General features: G+C 33.6%; 2 protein-coding genes across 2 annotated transcripts; both read right to left on the reverse strand.

Annotated features, from left to right (window-relative positions):
- Positions 1-2,914: 2,914 nt before the first annotated feature.
- LOC130956825 (cell wall / vacuolar inhibitor of fructosidase 2-like) lies at positions 2,915-3,679 on the reverse strand. Its single transcript, XM_057883794.1, has one exon. The coding sequence runs from the start codon at positions 3,605-3,607 to the stop codon at positions 3,071-3,073; it is 537 nt and encodes a 178-aa protein (XP_057739777.1). The 5' UTR covers positions 3,608-3,679; the 3' UTR covers positions 2,915-3,070.
- A 2,905-nt stretch (positions 3,680-6,584) lies between these two features.
- LOC130956047 (alcohol dehydrogenase) lies at positions 6,585-9,815 on the reverse strand. Its single transcript, XM_057883068.1, has 10 exons — positions 9,415-9,815; positions 9,022-9,158; positions 8,891-8,937; positions 8,382-8,707; positions 8,205-8,287; positions 8,056-8,131; positions 7,640-7,701; positions 7,453-7,548; positions 7,195-7,356; positions 6,585-7,074 (listed from the first exon to the last, which is right to left on the reverse strand). Exons 1-10 carry the CDS (start codon positions 9,452-9,454, stop codon positions 6,958-6,960), a joined length of 1,146 nt encoding a protein of 381 aa, XP_057739051.1. The 5' UTR covers positions 9,455-9,815; the 3' UTR covers positions 6,585-6,957.
- Positions 9,816-21,994: the final 12,179 nt, after the last annotated feature.

Below are 21,994 nucleotides of genomic sequence, written 5' to 3' on the forward strand. Positions count from 1 at the left end.
ATCAAACTCCTCCAATTTTCAAAACCTCCAATAAACAAAGTTGAGCTCGGGGGCTCTATTACTCCGATTCCGAGGTATAAATCAAAAGCTCAATCTGTTTATACTTCGGCTCCTCAAACAGGTTAAACTTGGGGGTTATGATCCGTTCCTTGAAAGTTAGTCCAGAACAACCTAAACAACCTCAGAATCGAAAACTGCTTCCCCAGAAATATCTCCAACCGAACCACTAAAATCCAAGCTCCGGAATATTAGCCAAACGACTTCGAGAAACAAGCAATAGATACGCATAGCCGTCTCAAAACAACTCAACATATGTGAGTGACTCACTAAGTCACAAGGTATGCAATTCATTCCACATTTTTTCTGAATAACTCACACTCTTTTTTACTTGAGCGTTGGAGTCCCTTTGTAGGTGTCCACCGCCATCGCTCTTATGAGAAGACGATGTATCACCCCTTTCGTCTAAGGAAAGAGCACCAGAAGGACGAGCCATACCTTGGAAATAGTTGCCCACACAAAAACAAGTAGATAATAGTATTATTTAGATTTATGGATGGCTAGAATATTAATTTCAAATGTAACATTGTTTGATTTAGATACATAAATTAAATCTTTTGATTTTTAAAAGTACACAAATAAAACTCAATACAAAAATCGAAGAATTCTATTTTTGTATTTTTAGAGTTGATTTTTATACTCTTAGAAATTGAATTTCCAATTTTAGTTTCTTCTACAATTTTAAAAAACACTAGAAATTATAATGTTAATGTATCTTGTCTCACTTCTATACGAAGAAAAAATTAGCCATAAATAATAAAATATTTTTATTATATTTAGTAAAATTTAATTTAATAATTAATTAAAAAACCGCTTATATTTAGTACAATAATATATGTCAATTAACTTGCTGTGATGTGGTAAAATCTAAAAGAAAGAAATAGTCTAATGATAATTGATGTTCATCTCTATATATATAAGTTTCTTGCTATGTCGTATCCATAATCGCTCTTTCAACCATGCAATAAAAATGCAGCCAAGGCTGAACAAGAAATCAATGGCCTTTGGGAATTGCTATGTATACTTTTGTGATATAATGTAAAGTTATTATTGTTCGTTCTTGTGGCAATTGGTTACCTTGCAGAAGTAGGGATCTGGCTTTTTACTCAAATAAATACACTTTTTCTCTTAAAAGAAATCATGGAAAACCTAAAATAAATAATTGAAAACAGGAAAGCACCAAAGTACAGAGGGTTTAGGTTTGTGGATCGTAGGTGTCTTATATCAATAGACAATAGGAAAATTATATATTCTGCTAGCTCTCGATCGAAGTAAGCATTGCATGAAATTGCCGAATACTATTCTCTTTTTATATTATTTCGCTACATCCATGATTAGTCATAGAAAAGATTATCTAATAAAAAGCCATGAACAAATTTTCAAAATTGGTGCAGTTAATTGAATTTTCTCGCTATATAGATGTGTTGTCCGAACCCTTTTTTTTTTTTTTGTTCTGTCCATAGTCCAAACTACTTCGAAGACCATTTTTCTTTTCATTGTTTTTAATCTAACCAATCGTTCAGACTAAAGATAGATCCATAAAATTGTGCAAGCCCAATTCATTCATATCCCGAACCCGAAACAATAGTCGATTAAATATGAAATAGTGGCTCTGACCAAAACAAATAAAATATGAAATAGTGGTAACTCCAGGAGGAAAAAGAAATGAAATAGTGGATTTTACCATGGTTACCATAAAAAAAAAAAAGTTAGCACAAAACAGAATCGACCAATTCAATTGGATAAATACGCCACTAAACTTATTTGGTTCAAGACAAATATTAATTGTCAGCTAACCATTTTAAAATAATAAACAAAAAAATTAAGAACTAAATACAATTAAAATTTATAAATATTATTTGTGTTTTATGTTATCATATATAAATTTTGGTATTTAGTTATTTTTTTTCGTGATTCTTATATTGTACTTACATGGAATTATCATATTTTGATTGGTATTGCACTTTTAATTTTTATATTTTTAAAATTTATAGTTATATTTTAGTGTGTTTATTTATATTTTATTTATTATTTTATTATACCATGGTTATTTCAGTTGAATCATAATTAAACTAGATGAATTAATAAATAAATAAATCAGTAATTAGAGCAGTTCAATAACTGATTCAATTTTCAAAACTTTAATGTTATGTATGTATAAAACATAATCAACTATTAAATTAGCCACTCATTTAAGATATATGTTGATATATAAAATACGTATTAAAAATAATTTAAATAATACATATTTTTATATATAAATAAATGATAATTAATTTAGTAACTAATTTTTTACATATATATATATATTTTTTTTATAAAAAAATATATAATAAAAGTCACACTTTAAAACAAGAAAAAATTGGGAGAATTTACAATGATAAGTTTTTTTCCCAAAGATACTCGTCATGAAACAATTATTGAACTTTTTTTCCTATTTTCTTTACTATGATCTCCCAAATAATTCACATATATTCTCATAAAAAATATTATTTATATATTAAATTAATTTATTTTTAATATATATTTTATATTTTAGTATATATTTATACTGATGATTGATTATAGGCTAATTTTATTATACAACTAACATTGGTTGATCTCAATGGAGGCCATAAATTATTTGCTCAATAATCCTTATTATCCAACGTTTTCCAGCACTAACAAGTATGGAGCACGCTACATAAACATGCAAAACTACCTGCCCTTACATATCCCAAATTGGCTAATTACTTATAATAATAATAATAATAATATGTAGATTTCATTCACAGCAGCCATAGCCATTATCCAATTTATTAAGATTATTGGAAGAATCTAACTCAACTCTAAAACTATCAAGATTAACGTATGAGATTTTTAATAAAACTTAGGCCAAAACTCAAAAAACAATAAACAAAACACGAAATAGTATATACATTATTACAAAGTTATTGAGACAAATAACAGGAAATTAAGATTCAGTAGATAGAGAATGCATGTCTCACAAATCATAATGGATGCAACATACTAACTACCAATCAAGGTTATCAATAATAGCCATAGCCACATCACATATATGCTTCAAACCTTCTTCTCTACGAGCAAGATCAGGAGGATAAACCAAATCAGGGTAGCGTCTGAAAGCGTTGTGACATGCATTTGGGTAATCTTTTGCAGCAGAGATGTGCATGTAAGCATAGTCATAGTTCTCATCAGAAAGTTCCTGAACCGAATCTTGGAGTGCATCACCAGCATAAGAGTATTTGTCTGCACATTCTTTGAGGACCATTTTTAAGGTTGTGCTGTTGGTTTTTGGACTAAGAAGCTTAGAGGACAAATAGGAAGAAGTTGAGGTTGCATTGGTCATTGCAATTCCAACCATGATCACTGCTAAGCCCTTTGAATCTGCGGTTGGGCTGCTAGGATCAGATTTTAGGGAAGAGAAGCATAGGTTATAGTACTTTGTGTTCTTGCAAGTTCTCTTTATCAAACTTGTATCTCCTTTCACTAACTTATATTGCTCTTGTGCTACAAAAAAGAGAAACAACAAGAGCATCTTAGAAGCCATTTTAGGGTGTTGGAATTTGGCCCTAGTTGGTTTCTTCTCTTGAGAGCTTTTTGAGGTTCAAGAAATGATCATCAAGAGTTGAAAAGGAAAGTATTGCCTACAAAAATTTATTGGGTTTATATTTATATATCTATATATTTCACAAAAATATTTAAAAAATAACTAAAATAATTTTAGATTATTGTCTTTCTAGCTTGTCATATATTTATTAATATAGCTAGCATAATAATTCATATTGGAAACTAGAGGCAATAAATGCCAATAACCAGAGTTATATAGTTCCTTTTCTTCTGTGGATCTTATTTAGGTAGGCCTTGTCATTATTATTGGTGCATGAATAGTTTATTATATATTTTCTGGCTTGTATTGGGACGCGAAAGAATTGCAATATTCGATATAGGAAGGAACATCTGCATATATTACATGTGTAACAAGATCAAGAGCCATGTGATTGAAGAATCTATTGTTATTTTTAAGCTGTGGACAATGATTTACGTTGAGGGTAGCCATAAATGTCAAAATAACTTGTTCTTTTGTTCTTGTAATTTAGTATTGTGTGAGTGATTCTGGGCTTTATTTGGAATGTAGTGAGCTGCAACTCATAAGAGGGCTTTGTTGTTTGATACCAAAACGTTTTAGTCACGGGTCAAGAATCTTAGACTCTCAATCCCATACCTATTAACCTCTAAAGTCTAAAGTTAACTGTTACCAATGGAAAAATGGCAGATCATTTGGATTGATTGTGGTACTTGTACTACCCTCTCTTATTCATATCTGGTACTACCCTAGACACTTTAATTTGTTGTGAGTACAACTTGTGCGATTGCATAATTATTAATTAACAGTGGATAATATTTGCCAACTTGTTCACATTCGTTGCCTGTATAAAATTAAGCGTACGTTTAGACGTTTAGTGCTTCAAAATGTGTCGAGTTAGGGAGTTATTTGTGTGGGTCAGAAACTTCCACCATTAAGAAATCTTAGGTTAGTGTTTTCAGAATTCTTCTACATTTGTTTTGTGTATCAAGTTTATTTATTGGTCTTTCTCTTTTGGTAACATGAGATTTGTCATTTGTGTAATTGTGTTGGTCTTTTGTATTTTCTTTTTATATTATCGAAAAGTATTTTATTATTATTTGATAATTAGGTTTGTTTGAGTGTTTGGTCAGCATTTTGATATTTCACTGGCGATTTTAATTTAAGTGCAACTGGGATTAGACTCGTAAAAATAAAATAGATATATATTATATAAAATATATAAATTAATTTAAAATTTAATAATTATGCAATTACAAGTTTATAAATAAGTTTGACTTTAAGTAATATTATAAAAATACTCAATTCAAATTTATTTATTTGATTTTATATTATTATCTTTATTTTTGTTCTTATAAATAGTCATTTTTATTTATTTATTTTTTAGATTATATTTAAGTATTATAGTACAAACATGAAACTATTAGATGAAATATAATTTTAAATATGATATTTTAATAGTCAAAATTAATATTCAATTTTTTAATTTTATTATTATGTATTTTTAATAATATTATAACTAAATAATATTAAAAATATAAATGGTTGAAAGAAAAAAAAATGATATATGAATGATATAATTAATGAATACAATTAGACAAAAATAAAAAAACTAAAAACAAAATTGTAAAGGACATGATATATAATTGGAATTAACATTCAATTTTTTAATTTTATTTTTTACAACTCACAATAGTACCATATATTTTTAATATATTACAAATAGAGATGATATTAAAAAGTATAAATTGTTGAAAGAAAAAAAATGATACATGAATGATATAACTAATGAATACAATTAAACTAAAAATAAAATAAAATAAACTAAAAAATTATAAAGATATAGTGTTTTAGGAATTTATTACCTAATATATATGTTTAGCAAACTTAAAAAAAGAGTCGTAGTCATCAATTGAATTCATTAAATACTTGTACAAAACATTAGTAAGAATAGAGAAAAAAGAAAAAAATGCATGATATTACGTAAAAAGAGAAAATAAAAAAGAAGTGTGAAGTTTTTGTTGATTTATATAGAAAATACAAGAAGGAGTAAATATGAAAGAAGATGATGAATTATGTTTTATTATTTAATTTATATCTATTAAAAAAATAATATTATTAATATTAAAACCATATATAGTATCCTATATAAAAGTAAAGTTAGAGTAAGAGTATATAAAAGTAAAGTTAGAGTAAGAGAATATAAAAAGTATAAAGTAACCTAAAGAAAAATAAATGATAAAAGAGTTTAATGAGAAAGAAAAATAAAAAAGAATCATAAGTTGTAATTCTATACAATAATGATAAAAAAGACGGAAAGAGTGAGTATAAAAAAGGATGAATTATGTTTATACCTAATAAAAAAAAATAATAAGCATATAATATCTCATATAAAAGTAAAGAGTAAGAGAATATAAAAATGATAAAGTAACTTAAAATAAATATCATAAAAGTGAAAAGAAAAATAAAAAAATCCTAAATTATAATAATGGCACACATGAAAAGTAAAAATAAAAAATTTTAAAGTAATTCAATTAAAAAAATTAAAAAATAATAATAATTCAATTAAATAAGTAGTAAGTAAATTGTGCCAATTAACTACTAACATAAGATTAAAAAGCTGAAAGACTATGCATTAGAGTATTATCTTTAACTCTATTTTAATATATTATAAATAGATGATCAGTTATCACTCATTTTATATCTTTATCATATTTGATAGAAATATTTATTTGCTTTCTTTGCGGTAGAGGTAACTGGTAAACTGAACCACATTAATTCCTTTTGTATCAATTTTGTTTTTCCTTATATCCTAACACTTTTTTCCATTCAAGAAGTGATTTATTATTGTAGCCGTTGCATTGGGTCTTGCAGCTACTGCAAAGCGAAATGCTTTTTGTATTTGCAACTTAAAATAGTTCCATTGCAACATGTTGGAGTCTTGATGTAAACATATACACAAAAATGTATATATATTTGATTCGTATAATAAAAACACACAACGGTACATGAGCATCTTATTCTGTTCTGTACAAACACATGCAGTTTGAAACTGAGGATACAGTTAACAATCCTATAAAAGTATGAACAATCGCAGCATAACATAGGAAAACTTTCAAGTGTATCGGTATGTTTCAGTGATTTTTAACGGTTGATTTTAATTATAGAAAATAGAATACAATATATATAATTAAGATCAACAGTTAAAAATTACTGAATTACTGGTATACCGGTATATTTGAAAACTTCCCCATAACATATAAGCTCATCTAGATTCTTGTTTTACACACCAGAGAGTCTTAATTAGAGAAATTTTATGCAGGCATGCGGATAATACAACGGAGGCTCTCTCCCTTAAGCATGTATTCAAAGGCCTTGTTGATTTCTGAGAATGGCACTTCATGTGTGATAAACTTCTCCAGTTCAAGTTCCTGTACACATTATTTTAATCAGAAAATGTTTACATGGTAAATCAGAAGATAAAAACAAATTCCATATATCTGAAATTAATATGGTGAACATTATATAGATTAATTATGAAATCAACTAACCTTGTTCATGTACATTTCCACCACTGATGGGAGATCAGAACGTGGCTTATAGTTACCAAAGAAAGTACCCTTTAGAGTCCTCTCATTCAAGAGATTGATTGGATGTGTTTTGAAAGCATCATCTTTGTTTGGCACACCAACAAGCACAGCAACACCCCATCCCTGCAAAATTTACACAGAAAAGTTTAAATTCACAACTGGAAGAAGTCCCCTCCTAAGTAGAAGAGTTCAATGATAAGTAGGACTGAGGAAGTTTACATCATGGACGCATTCGAATGCAGATATCATAGCACTGAGACTTCCGGTACACTCAACACTCCGATCGACTCCACCATTAGTCATTTCAGCAATCACCTGAATTTAAAATTAATGGATTCAATTAAGTACAAGTAAGAGCAATGTGAAATTCCAAGACATGTTATAGTTCATATGTAAGGTCACAAACCTCTTGAACAGGCTTGTCATAATCTTTTGGATTCACAAACTCAGTAACTCCGAACTTCTTAGCTGGACACAAGAACAAACACAATCAGTATGGACTTTGGTATGATATATTTCATTGATCACAATATCATGATGATCAATGGCAAAAGAGTAACGCTGGGTAAGTAAATTTTTTGGCCAATATCAGCTTACTTTTTTAAAATTACTTTATTTATCTTAAATTATAGACCCTAAATCATAAATCTTAACTCTAAATCCTAAATTATAAACCTAAAAACTAAAGTTGGTTAATGTTGGCCAACTAGAAGTTAGTTCCCTATACTTTCTCATTAAGAAAATGAATATATGTGGATGATATTTGTTTTGAAACAGGAGCAGATGTAATCAAGTTATAGACTTTGTAACTGCTGCTCTCACCTTCAGTAAATCTCTTAGAATTCAAGTCAACCCCAATGATCCTGGATGCACCGGCTAGTCTTGCACCCTCGGCCGCCTACAACAAGTGTAAAAGCAAAATTACGACCAAACAAAGTATCCTCTTCAATTTATGAATTGAGACAACTTACAGCTAGCCCCACAGCTCCCAATCCAAATATAGCCACTGATGAACCTTTGGTTGGTTTTGCAACATTCAAAGTAGCACCAAGACCTTCAAATATGAAAAGTTGAAAACCATTCACATTGTCAATTCAAAGAGAAACTTGTTCAATTGATTGGAAGAGAACTGAGAAGCTACTTGTAACCTGTTGAGATTCCACAACTGAGGACACAAACTTTGTCAAGTGGTGCAGCAGGGTTAATCTTGGCAACACAGCCAACATGAACAACAGTGTATTCACTGAATGTAGAGGTTCCAACAAAATGGTAAATTGGCTTTCCGTTGATTGAGAATCTTGACTTGCTATCACTGATCATCACTCCACGGTCCGTGTTGATCCTTAAGAGATCACACATGTTACTTTCCTCTGATTTGCAATGTTGACACTCCTTGCACTCCCCTGTGAACACCGGAAGAACATGATCTCCCGGCTTGAGATCGGTCACGCCCTCACCAACACTCTCAACAATGCTGAGAGCAAACAAAAAGTTCAAAAGAAAAATGAGATAAAACACAATGACTCCATGAGTATGTTATATGAAAAATCATTCACATGCTTATATCAAACAGTATGCTTTTGGGAGAAATGGTTCATAACAGGACAAACAAAATAAGAAACAAGTTACTAATCATTGAAATGGAAATTGTGCATACCCGCCGGCTTCATGACCAAGAATACGAGGAAACACCGGTGTCTGTCCCTGAAAAAGTTCCAATTTGACAATGTCATCATATGTTGTGTTAAATTATAGTAACACTTAATCATGTAGAACCACTAGTTATACCTTAGCTTCCCAGAAGTAGACATCAGTGTGGCAGAGTGAGGTGAACAATATCTTGATACGGACCTCATCTGCCTGTGGCGGAGCTACCTCCACTTCCTCTATCACCAGTGGCTTTCCAGCTTCCCAAGCCACCGCAGCTGCATTCGAGATACATTAAGTCAACCAATCAATGAAAAACACCACGGCTAAAAAGGGTAACAAGGAAAACTCAATCAATCATGCTAAGTGTAAATAAAAAATCAGTCAACAAATTAGTCACCCAGACAGAATATATGTTAAATACAAAATATACATTAAAAATAAATTAAACAACACATGTATTTGTATATAAATATATAGTAACTGATTTGTGCAGATAACATTTTTGAAACTCCATGGCCAAATCATGTTTACCTTTGCAGCGTATGACCTTTCCAGCAGTGTTCGACACCATTTTCTTTGCTTTTAGTACTGGCTTGAATCTTGATTGACTTCTTTTCTTGAACAATGATTGATCACTCACACAAAAAACACAAAAGAACTTTTCTTTTTTAGCTGTGCGGAAATGGGGTTGGCTCTGAAGTGATATATATAGTGCAGCAAAAGAAGAAGCATCTTCATCTCCAAAACCATGGAATTCGCTGGTTTTTGGAATCTTAACTAGCAAAGCTTACAACTAGAGGCGCCTTTGGTCTTTCCTATTCCTAGGGACTGGTTTCTGGTGTTTGTGACAATTCATCAAACATATAATAGACCAAATTGCAGTTACCGTACAAAGTTCAAGCTTCATTCTATAGGCTAATTACGGAATCAGAATCGGTCCACCAATTGCCATCTTCGTCTGGTGGGAACTTGTTATTCTTAATGTGACATTTTCTATTACTTTATATCAAATAACATATAGTTATGACTTTAAAATAAATAAATAATGTAGTTGACCTTGAATAAAGTGAAAGACAGCAAACTGTAACTGAATTTTAAATTGTGGTAGGCTGGAAGTAGATACAATACAAGGGTTTTCGACTTTTGATTCAAAGTTTTAAAGAATTTGATGAGTTTGGAAAACTCTAATTTAATTTGATGATGAACAAACATTATTAAAAACAATTAATTACAAAATTATTAATTTGATCTTAATTCATACTTGCTTAATTAATAATTTTGTTGTGCAGATTTTTGTTGGGCCGAAAATAAAAGAAATCTACAGCAAGTCCAGTTTGATTAAAAATTATTCAGCATTCATACAAATGGTTTTAATCATTGAGGCTGAATTGGTTTGGGCCAGACTTAAATATGCAAGCCCAAATCTATTGTTGGTATATAACCAACTTGTTTGGTCCGAAATAAAAAAGGGGAGATGGGACACAATATTGTTTTATTCATTTAAACAAATAAAACCCATTCCCTTGATCATGTTGTTGCATGCTCCAACGGATATCACTTTTATTCCTTGATGGAATCCAAATTTTATTAATTGGAGTTATTGTAGACCTTGGAAACATGAGAGAGAGTATCATTGATTGATTAGATGGCTAGCCTTAATGAAGGCACGCTACTCAGCAAAGAGGGAAGCAAAAAGCAACTCACCTTTCATTATTTTATTCAAACTAAATTAATTGCTTCTCTTTCTACTCTAACTACTCTCTCATTTTTCTTCTTCCTTCGGTCAATACCCAGGAAGCCATGGAAGCTACACTCACCGAAAAGAAGAAGTTGCATGCAACAAGACCATCAAGCTAATGATGGCACGAAAAAGAAAAATAAAAGTATGTAGTGGCTGAGATTTTCACCAAATGTGGTAAGATTTGGTGAGGTAATCTCGGATCCTTCATACTCAAAAAGAAGGAAGAAGATTCGGCTAGCAAGGTGAGATTCTTGGAGGCATGGCTTGTCTCTAATTCTGCTCAACCACCACAGGAAGTAGCTAGAGTGGCGAAGTGATGAAAGAGGCAGAGATTGGAGCAGATGAAGCCATCATCATCATGAAGCATCAAGGGCCAGAAATCCATCTTGGAGAGGAAGCCAAGGATGGAGCGCTCGGATTGATGAAGAGTGATGACCAAGGAAGGACTAGAGGTATTTGCATGTTGGTTTTTGCATGAGTTACCTCTTCTCTCTCTGTGGCCGAACCGGTTCTGTTTTGAAGGAAAGGAAGCTAAGCTCGGGTGTGTGTGTTTTCAAACTGTGAAGGCTTCACTTCTCTATAAAAGAGGTGAACAGTCATGGTTTGATTCAAGGAGTTAGAAGTAAGCATTGAGAGTGCAAGGCACAGAGTTCTCAGAGCTACCTGAGTTAACAGATTTCTCTTCTCCTTCAATGTATTATGTTTTGTAATTTTTCTGTTTAATTTTGTCATGTCTTGAGTCTCATGGAAAAAGGCAAATAGTGAGGTTTGTATGAAAAAGTCATAGAGCAGAAAAAGGCAGAGAGTGCAAAATTAAAAGAAAAAGCCATAGATGTCTTAGAGTTCCTTTGTTCATCTATGTTGTGTTTCATGATTCTGTGGGAATCTCCTTGTAAGTTGGGTTAGCACTTTACAATTTGTAATCTGGATGATTATAGTGAAATTCCATCATTGTTGTGATGGAAACTGGATGTAGGCTGCACTGCACTTAGCAGCTGAACCAGGATATATCTGGGTGTAATTTTCTCTCTCTCTCCCTACTTCAATTCTGTTTTTACTGTTCAGATAAAAAATCAAAAATGTCTCGTGTCAAGTGACGAGACAAAATGAAAATGTCTCGTGGCTAGGGAGGAGCTAAAAACAGAAAAGTTTCCTCTAAGTCCAGCAAGTGTTAGCAAGCAAAAAATGGGGCTAAGATTCAACCCCCTTCTCTTAGCCACTGAAACCATCAATTGGTATCAGAGCTTGGTTTCAAAGAGATCAAGCTTTGCAGCTTGGAGTAAAGATCCTCATGGCGGAAAACAGTGGCGCAAGTGTGGTGTCCTATAATCTGACCGAAGGACTATCAAGCAACAGACCTCCTCTTTTCAATGGGAAAAATTATACCTATTGGAAGGAGAGGATGAAGATATTTGTACAAGCAGTAGATTACAGACTTTGGAAGATTATCCTGGAAGGGCCTCAATTTCCAAATACCACAAATGCTGAAGGAGTGGTCACCCTCAAACCAGAAGCAAGATAGACCGAGGAAGATAGGAAGAAGGTAGAGTTAAATGCCAAGGCAGTAAACCTGCTCAACTGTGCTATCAGCTTTGAGGAGTACCGACGGGTATCACGATGCACAACGGCAAAGGAAATCTGGGACAAGCTACAAATCACTCATGAAGGAACCACCATTGTAAAGAAGACTCGGACAGACATGTTGAACAGAGAATATGAAATGTTTGCAATGAAGGAAGGAGAGTCCATTGATGAACTGTTCGAACGGTTCAACACTATCATTGTTGGCTTAGATGCTCTGGGAATTACACATTCTGATTCTGTGCTTGTGAGAAGAGTGCTGAGATGTCTCACTAAATAGTGGAAAACAAAAGTCTTAATTATTTCTGAAAGCAGTAATCTTGATTCTATGACACTTGATGATTTGAGAGGAAATCTTCTTACTTTTGAAAACACTTATTTGAAAAAAGAATCAAAAAAGAAAGGAATTGCATTTTCTTCTGTCACTAACCCTCTGGATGAAGAATCTAGTGATAACTCATCTGAAAGTGAATTTGTGTTGTTTGCAAAAAAATTCAGGAAAATGATGAAGCACAAAGGCAAAGGCGGCAGCTCAAGGAAAATGAAGAAAGACCTTAGTAAAGTGACTTGTTTCAACTGCAAGGAAATGGGGCATTACAAATCTGATTGTCCCAAGTTAAAAGGGAAGGAGAAGAAAAAAGGAGGAAAGAAGAAAGGTCTGATGGCATCATGGGAAGACTTAGAAAATGACTCTGACAGTGATGAAGAATCTGAGACTAAGTCACAGCCTTGTCTCATGGCAGATCATGTAGATCAGGTATTTTTTCAAAACCCTGACACCGAAGACCTTCATCTCATGATAGATCATCTTTCTGAAAAAATAAGATGTTTTTTGTTGGAAAATCAAGAACTTGAACAACAAATCACCATTCTTAAAGCTGAAAACAGTTTTCTAAAAGAGAAAGTGAGAGAGGCCGAAACTGCTTGTGATCTTGTTGAAGAAAATAAGCAGTTAAGAGCCCAAATTAGAAGCTGTGAAAGTGACCATTCTGTCCTTGCATATGTAGACTGTTTTAAAAGAAATGAAGAGTTGCTTAAAGAGATTAAAAGGCTTAAGGAAGACTTAGCCATGTTTACAAAAAGTTCAGAAAATCTTAATCAAATTTTGGCTAGTCAAAAACCTCTTTATGATAAAGCTGGATTGGGATTTTATAAAACTGATGAGAAACCATCTTTTCAAGATAAACCTTCTTCATCAATTGACACAAGGTTTCAAGATCCCACCTACTTTAACAAAACAGCAACTCCAAGATTTTGTAGATTGTGTAATCGTAGTGGTCATTTTCCAGTTCAATGTTTCTTTGGTGAAAGAATGATTGGTGATAAAGTCTACAAAGTTGTTTTTTATTACAATGATTTGGGACATAGGAGATGGTTTAACGTGAAAGGATCCAAGAAAATTTGGATACCTAAGGTCACTTGAGCTTATTTTGTAGGTATGCCTAGCATCCAAGAAGAAAGAAAATATGTGGTACATGGATAGCGGATGCTCTAGGCATATGACCGGAAAGACAACCTTCTTCATAAAGCTTGATGAATATGATGGAGGATTTGTCACTTTCGGTGATGATGCAAAAGGAAAAATAGTGGCTGCCGGGAAAGTGGGTAAAAATCTCTCATCTTGTATAAATGATGTCCTTCTTGTACATGACTTGAAACATAACTTACTTAGTGTTAGTCAATTGTGTGATTTGGGTTTTGAAGTTATTTTTAAGAAGTTTGTTTGCTTAGTTGTTTGTGAGAAAACTGGGGATGTTCTATTTGAAGCTAAAAGATGCAACAATGTGTATGGATTAACTCTTGAGGATTTAAAGGAACAAAATGTAACATGCTTTACCTCTCTTGAATCTGAAAAATGGCTTTGGCATAGAAAGTTGGGTCATGCTAGCATGTACCAAATTTCTAAGCTAGTAAAAAAGAATTTGGTTAGAGGAGTTTCAAACATCAAGTTTAATAAGGATCTTACTTGTGATGCTTGCCAATTGGGCAAACAAGTAAAATCCTCTTTTAAATCAAAAGATGGAATCTCAACCAAAAGGCCATTGGAGATGTTACATATTGATCTTTTTGGTCCTACTAGAACTCAAAGTTTAGGAGGTAAACACTATGGTCTTGTGGTGGTAGATGATTACTCTAGATTTGGTTGGGTACTTTTCCTTGCTCATAAGAATAATGCATTTTATGCCTTCTCCACCCATTGCAAGAAAATTCAAAATGAAAAGGATTTGAAAATTGCCCATTTGAGAAGTGATCATGGAAGAGAATTTGAAAATCAAGACTTTGAAAAATTCTGTGATGACTTAGGGATTTCTCATAATTTTTCATGCCCTAGAACCCCCTAACAAAATGGGGTGGTTGAAAGAAGGAATCGAAGCCTTCAAGAAATGACTAGGGCCATGCTATGTGAGAATAAAGTTCCTAAGTTTTTATGGGCTGAAGCTGTGAACACAGCATGTTATATTTTGAATAGAACAATCAATAGAAAATGGTTAAAGAAAACTCCTTATGAGCTATGGAAAGGAACCCCTCCAAATCTTAAGTACTTTCATGTTTTTGGATGCAAATGCTTTGTACTTAACATTAAGGAAAATCTTGGAAAATTTGATCCAAAATCCTATGAAGGAATGTTTGTTGGATATTCCACCACAAGCAAGGCCTATAGAGTTTATCTCAAAGAGTATAGAACCATAGAGGAATCCATACATGTTACTTTTTGTGATTCTAACTTAATTTCCAGTATTGTAAAGGATAATGACTCAGATTGTGAAGAGGATGGAACAAGTAAAGAAAATCCCAAATCTGTGCAAAATGAAGAATCTGTCAGCCCGGTTTTGTCTCGTCAAATTGGAGGAAACATTTCCATTTTGTCTCCTGAGCAGGCACGAGCAACTGAAACAGTGAGACCACCAGAAATTCATCAAAGCTCAACACCTGTCCGAAAACCTAGAGAATGGAAGTCCATGAGGGGTTATCCTTATGACTTCATCATTGGTGATCCCTCTCAAGGTGTAACAACAAGATCCTCTACCAAAAGGCAAACCGAACCTAGCAACTTTGCTCTCTTGTCACAAATGGAGCCCAACAATGTCAAATAAGCTCTTGAAGATCCATCATGGGTCAAGGCCATGCAAGAGGAGCTTGCTCAATTTGACAAGAATGAGGTTTGGACATTAGTACCTCATCCGGATGGTAAGAAGGTAACGGGTACTAAGTGGGTATTCAAAAATAAATGTGGTGAGGATGGACAAGTTGTTCGTAACAAGGCTAGATTAGTGGCCCAAGGTTACGATCAAGAAGAGGGAATAGATTTTGATGAGTCTTTTGCTCCGGTAGCTAGAATGGAAGCAATTAGGTTGCTTCTTGCCTATGCTGCCCATAAAGGTTTCAAAATATTTCAAATGGATGTTAAATGTGCTTTCCTTAATGGCTTTATTGATAGAGAAGTGTATGTGGCTCAACCCCTCGGTTTTGAACATAGAGATTTTCCTAATCATGTTTTTAAACTTTCAAAGGCTCTTTATGGCCTTAGACAAGCTCCTAGAGCTTGGTATGAAAGGCTTAGTGCCTTCCTATTAGAAAATCATTTTCAAAGGGGAACCACCGACACTACTTTGTTCATTAAAGTTTCTAATGATGACATCCTTCTTGTTCAAGTTTATGTGGATGATATTGTGTTTGGATCGGCCAATGAGTCCTTGTGTGAAGAGTTTGGAAAACTCATGACTAGTGAGTTTGAAATGAGTTTCATGGGAGAGCTAACTTTCTTTCTTGGCCTCCAAATTAAACAAACTCCTAGTGGTACCTTTATTCACCAAGGCAAGTATGCAAAAGAATTGATAAAGAAATTTGGCTTAGAAAATTCCAAACCAATGGGAACACTAATGCATCCTAACACTAAACTTGAAAAGGATGATGATGGCCTAGATGTGGATGAGACACGGTATAGAGGAATGATTGGTTCATTAATGTATCTTACCTCCTCTAGACCGGATATAGTTCAAAGTGTTGGTGTATGTTCAAGATTTCAATCTCACCCAAAAGAATCCCATTTATCGGCTGTTAAACGCATCATTAGATATATTAAGGGAACATGTGATTATGGCTTATGGTATCCAAAATCTGATGATTTTTCTGCAGTAGGGTTTTGAGATGCAGATTATGCGGGAGATAGAGTGGATAGAAGGAGCACCTCCGGCATGTGTTGCTTCCTTGGAAGCTCACTCAACATATGGTCAAGCAAGAAACAAGCCACAGTGGCTCTACCCACAGCTGAAACTGAATATATTTCTGCATCTGCTTGTTGTTCACAATTAATTTGGTTGAAAACTCAATTGGAAGATTACAAATTAAAAATCAATAGTATACCCCTATTTTGTGACAATATGAGTGCCATAAATATTTCAAAAAAATCCTGTTTTGCACTCAAGAACTAAGCACATTGAGATCAAATATCATTTCATTAGAGAACATGTGCAAAAGGGTACTATTGATATTCAATTTGTAAAATCTGAAGAACAAATTGCTGATATTTTTACAAAACCCCTCTGTGAAGACAGATTCTGTTTGTTGAGGAAAAGCTTGGGAATAATTGATATAAACTCTGTTGAAAATTTTTAAAATTCTGATTCTGTTCAGTTTTATCTCGCAGGAATGGACGAGATAAAAATAAATGCATGATGGGAGAGCTATGATTAAGGGGGAGACTGCGCAGAAATAAATTCAAATGGGCCCCACAAAATCTCTTTGACCCATCTCTGACCGTTTTGTTAGTTACTCACCCTTTTGAAAATCAAATCTCAAAGTTGTCCTATCATATCTAGTTGAAAGAGGGATAATGTCAAATCAAATCCTTCTTTTTCAACTAATCCCTTGATTCAAGGAACCACCTTTTCAAATCCTTGGGAAACCGCTCTGGTTAATAACCGCGCATGATGACTATTAACCACCCCCACTATCTCTCTCCAATCAACATTTATTGCTTCCTTAACCTCCCTCTACTCTCCACCTTCGGCCATCCCTTCTTCTTCCACCCTCATTGTCTCTCTCTTCACATAATGAAAAAGAAAACTGCATCAAGAAAAAGTGGAAGAATCCGTCTCTCTCAAAAACAGTTCACTCCACAATCACACACACATATTCATATTCACTCTACATCTTCTTCCTCTCCCTCTCAATCTACCAAACAAACACCCACCATGAGAAAGAAGATTGCTCACAAAAGTTCTGGCCGTGGCAAAAACAAGGAGCCCAGTGTTGAGGAAGAATCTTCTCACACCTCACCCGTTCCTTCCCCACCGCCACGTTCACCAAAGAAGGCTACACCACACACATCAGGCAGAAGCTCTCAGAAGCCCAAAGGTTTCGTGTTGCATGAAACCAGGGAACCGGAAAATCTTGAGTCACTGGAATTCAAGAACAAATTTCACAAGCCACATTCTCACTATGATCCATCCAGATTCTTGACATGTGCATTCTATGAATTCCATCAAGAGGTTTTGGAAAAGAGACATATCTGTCCCTCATATTTGGTGAATCTTGAGCAACTGGCAGCCAAAGGAATTATCTTGCAACCTCTGTTTGACAACATCAAATGGTACCCATTGCTCCACACTCACAAAATGGTTTATCCAAAATTGGTTCGGCAATTTTATGCAAATCTCAGACTGATTGATGGTAGTCTTCACTCCTATGTGAAACGTGTGCATATCACTCTGAATACTGAAACCATCAGTGCTGCCCTTGGCTACACGGATGAAGGACCGAGGGTATACATGAGTGACAAATGGGATGAACATGTTGGGCTTACTTACAAGCAAGTTCTCTCTCATATCTGTGCAAACATGTCTGGATTAGACAGCACTGTTCCTACTCACAAAGCTCTTGGACCAACCAACTCATTGCTGCATCACATCACTACCCACATTTTAACCCCACAAAGTGGTTCTCACAATAAGGTAACCGTATCTGATTCTTTAATAATTTTTGCCCTTGTTACTTCTTCTCCTATTTCATTTGCTTATCTCATGATTAGACATATGTGGGAGTCTGTAAGAAGTACCAAAAAGGCTAATTTACCTTATGGAATATTTCTCACGTGTATTTTTGAGTACTATAAGGTAGATTTAACAAATGAGGCTGTGGAGAACAAATTTTCTATGATCAAAGGAGGTGGTGCTGTAAAAGGAACCAAGAGTAAGAAATCAATGCCAATGGACAGCGACCTTGAAAGTCAGTTTGAATCCTCCAAAGCAACCGAATCCATAAGAGAAATCCTCACCGAATTCTCTAATATGTCTACACTCATGGTTCAATTTCATAGGGCTGCTCGCAAGCTAGCCTATGAAAATGAACGGGCTTGGGGGAGATGTAAAGAGAGAGTGGGTATGATGCTGGAAAACTTGGAGAAGGATCTGGGAGTTGGCAGTGAAGAAGATGTTGGAGACTCTGATCTCAATTTGTCTGATGATTAATGACTTTTTTTTTATTTTTATTTGATATTGGCTCCATTAGGCTCAATCTGCTTTTTGTATGAGCATGACTTGATACTCACTGCTCTATGATACTTTGATAAACTCTTGTTACTTTATTATGGATATTTTGTTGTGTTTTTCATACTTTGTGCAGGTGCCCCTTAATGACAAAAGGGGGAGGAAAATTAGTTTCCAAAATTGAAATTGAAACTAATGAAACAGGAGAGGATCTGATGAAACAGGGGATGAAATTTTCAATTGAAAATTTATGATCACCCTTGTTTAGAGAATGCATGTTGATAGTACATTTGTTTACTATGGTTACTGCTGTTGATCATGCATATGGCATTGATGATGTTTGAAATATGAATGTCTGGTTGTTGATTTATCTTGATAAACATGTTGATTTGAAAATTTTATTTTTGGCAGTTCCTTTAAACTATGATATCTAACAGCTGTCATGTTTTGATCATGTGTGATTCAAAAATATTTTCCTTACTTGAATGATATGGCTATGATATTTTGACTGGAAAATAATTTTTGAACAACATTGTTTGGTGCTCAGTTAATGTGTATAAATCATTGAGCAGATAATCAATTTATTGATAACAAATGAGTTTTGTATATCACCAAACTCTGCTCATAAATCAAGCATTCAACATTTCAAAATTAATATGTTGAATAACATTGTTACTTGAAACTTGATTTAAATTGTTATAGGTATAGAGCTTCCCTTGGTAAAAATGGCATATATTAAGGGGGAGCCATGTGACAATTAGAAAGGGAGAGAAATTCAAAATTCAAAGGGAGTATTCTTTACTCTAATCTTTAATTTCTTTCCATTTCAATTTTAATAATGTTTGTCATCAAGGGGGAGATTGATGAGTTTGGAAAACTCTAATTTAATTTGATGATGAACAAACATTATTAAAAACAATTAATTACAAAATTATTAATTTGATCTTAATTCATACTTGCTTAATTAATAATTTTGTTGTGCAGATTTTTGTTGGGCCGAAAATAAAGGAAATCTACAGCAAGCCCAATTTGATTAAAAATTATTCAGCATTCATACAAATGGTTTTAATCATTGAGGCTGAATTGGTTTGGGCCAGACTTAAATATGCAAGCCCAAATCTATTGTTGGTGTATAACCAACTTGTTTGGTCCGAAATAAAAAAGGGGAGATGGGACACAATATTGCTTTATTCATTTAAGCAAATAAAACTCATTCCCTTGATCATGTTGTTGCATGCTCCAACGGATATCACTTTTATTCCTTGATGGAATCCAAATTTTATTAATTGGAGTTATTGCAGACCTTGGAAACATGAGAGATAGTATCATTGATTGATTAGATGGCTAGCCTTAATGAAGGCACGCTACTCAGCAAAGAGGGAAGCAAAAAGCAACTCACCTTTCATTATTTTATTCAAACTAAATTAATTGCTTCTCTTTCTACTCTAACTACTCTCTCATTTTTCTTCTTCCTTCGGTCAATACCCAGGAAGCCATGGAAGCTAAACTCACCGAAAAGAAGAAGTTGCATGCATCAAGACCATCAAGCTAATGATGGCACGAAAAAGAAAAATAAAAGTATGTAGTGGCTGAGATTTTCACCAAATGTGGTAAGATTTGGTGAGGTAATCTCGGATCCTTCATACTCAAAAAGAAGGAAGAAGATTCGGCCAGCAAGGTGAGATTCTTGGAGGCATGGCTTGTCTCTGATTCTGCTCAACCACCACAGGAAGTAGCTAGAGTGGCGAAGTGATGGAAGAGGCAGAGATTGGAGCAGATGAAGCCATCATCATCATGAAACATCAAGGGCCAGAAATCCATCTTGGAGAGGAAGCCAAGGATGGAGCGCTCGGATTGATGAAGAGTGATGACTAAGGAAGGACTAGAGGTATTTGCATGTTGGTTTTTGCATGAGTTACCTCTTCTCTCTCTGTGGCCGAACCGGTTCTGTTTTGAAGGAAAGGAAGCTAAGCTCGGGTGTGTGTGTTTTCAAACTGTGAAGGCTTCACTTCTCTATAAAAGAGGTGAACAGTCATGGTTTGATTCAAGGAGTTAGAAGTAAGCATTGAGAGTACAAGGCACAGAGTTCTCAGAGCTACCTGAGCTAACAGATTTCTCTTCTCCTTCAATGTATTCTGTTTTGTAATTTTTCTGTTTAATTTTGTCATGTCTTGAGTCTCATGGAAAAAGGCAAACAGTGAGGTTTATATGAAAAAGCCATAGAGCAGAAAAAGGCAGAGAGTGCAAAATTAAAAGAAAAAGCCATAGATGTCTTAGAGTTCCTTTGTTCATCTATGTTGTGTTTCATGATTCTGTGGGAATCCCCTTGTAAGTTGGGTTAGCACTTTACAATTTGTAATCTGGATGATTATAGTGAAATTCCATCATTATTGTGATGGAGACTGGATGTAGGCTGCACTGCACTTAGCAGCTGAACCAGGATATATCTGGGTGTAATTTTCTCTCTCTCCCTACTTCAATTCTGTTTTTACTGTTCAGATGAAAAATAAAAAATGTCTCGTGTCAAATGACGAGACAAAATGAAAATGTCTCGTGGCTAGGGACGAGCTAAAAACAGAAAAATTTTCTCTAAGTCCAACAAGTGTTAGCAAGCAAAAAAGGGGGCTAAGATTCAACCCCCCCTTCTCTTAGCCACTGAAACCATCAGAATTAAAACTGGGATTTTATTTTTGAAAAAATAAAATTTCATAATTTAAACACTTCAAACTTTTTTATATTCACTCATAAAAATTATAGTAAAAACCTAAAAATAAAAATTGAAGACCATTCCAAAAGCACAATTACAAGGCAAATCCTCAAAAACCAATGCCATCGGGAGAGTAAGGAGTGAAAGTGTGAAACACACTCTAAAATTAACTTGCTATTAAAGGTGAAAAAAAGAAGAAACCAAAACTAAAGCACTCCAAATTTTAAATTCTAAATTTAAACTATTAATATAAAATATAATAAATAAAAAACTAAATCTATTTATAATATATAAAAACTAATATCAACTCTCTCTACAATGAGTTTAAGCCATCTTTTCTTTGCTAATGATGCCATATCAGCAATTTTAATGACTTGGCAAAAGATGAAAATCAACTAATCACTAATTAGTAAAATGTTTTGAAAAAAATAAAACAAAAAACTCTTATCTATTATTATTATTCAATTGAAACATCAAGTACTAATTAAAAGTGTCATAATAATAATAATTATAAAAAATTTCAGTTACAAATATTCAAATTTCACAACTTATATATATTAAGACTCTTACTATTCTTTATTTTTAAATCTCTTA

The sequence above is a fragment of the Arachis stenosperma genome, chromosome 10 (genome assembly GCF_014773155.1).
Source record: "Arachis stenosperma cultivar V10309 chromosome 10, arast.V10309.gnm1.PFL2, whole genome shotgun sequence".
Lineage (NCBI taxonomy): Eukaryota > Viridiplantae > Streptophyta > Magnoliopsida > Fabales > Fabaceae > Arachis > Arachis stenosperma.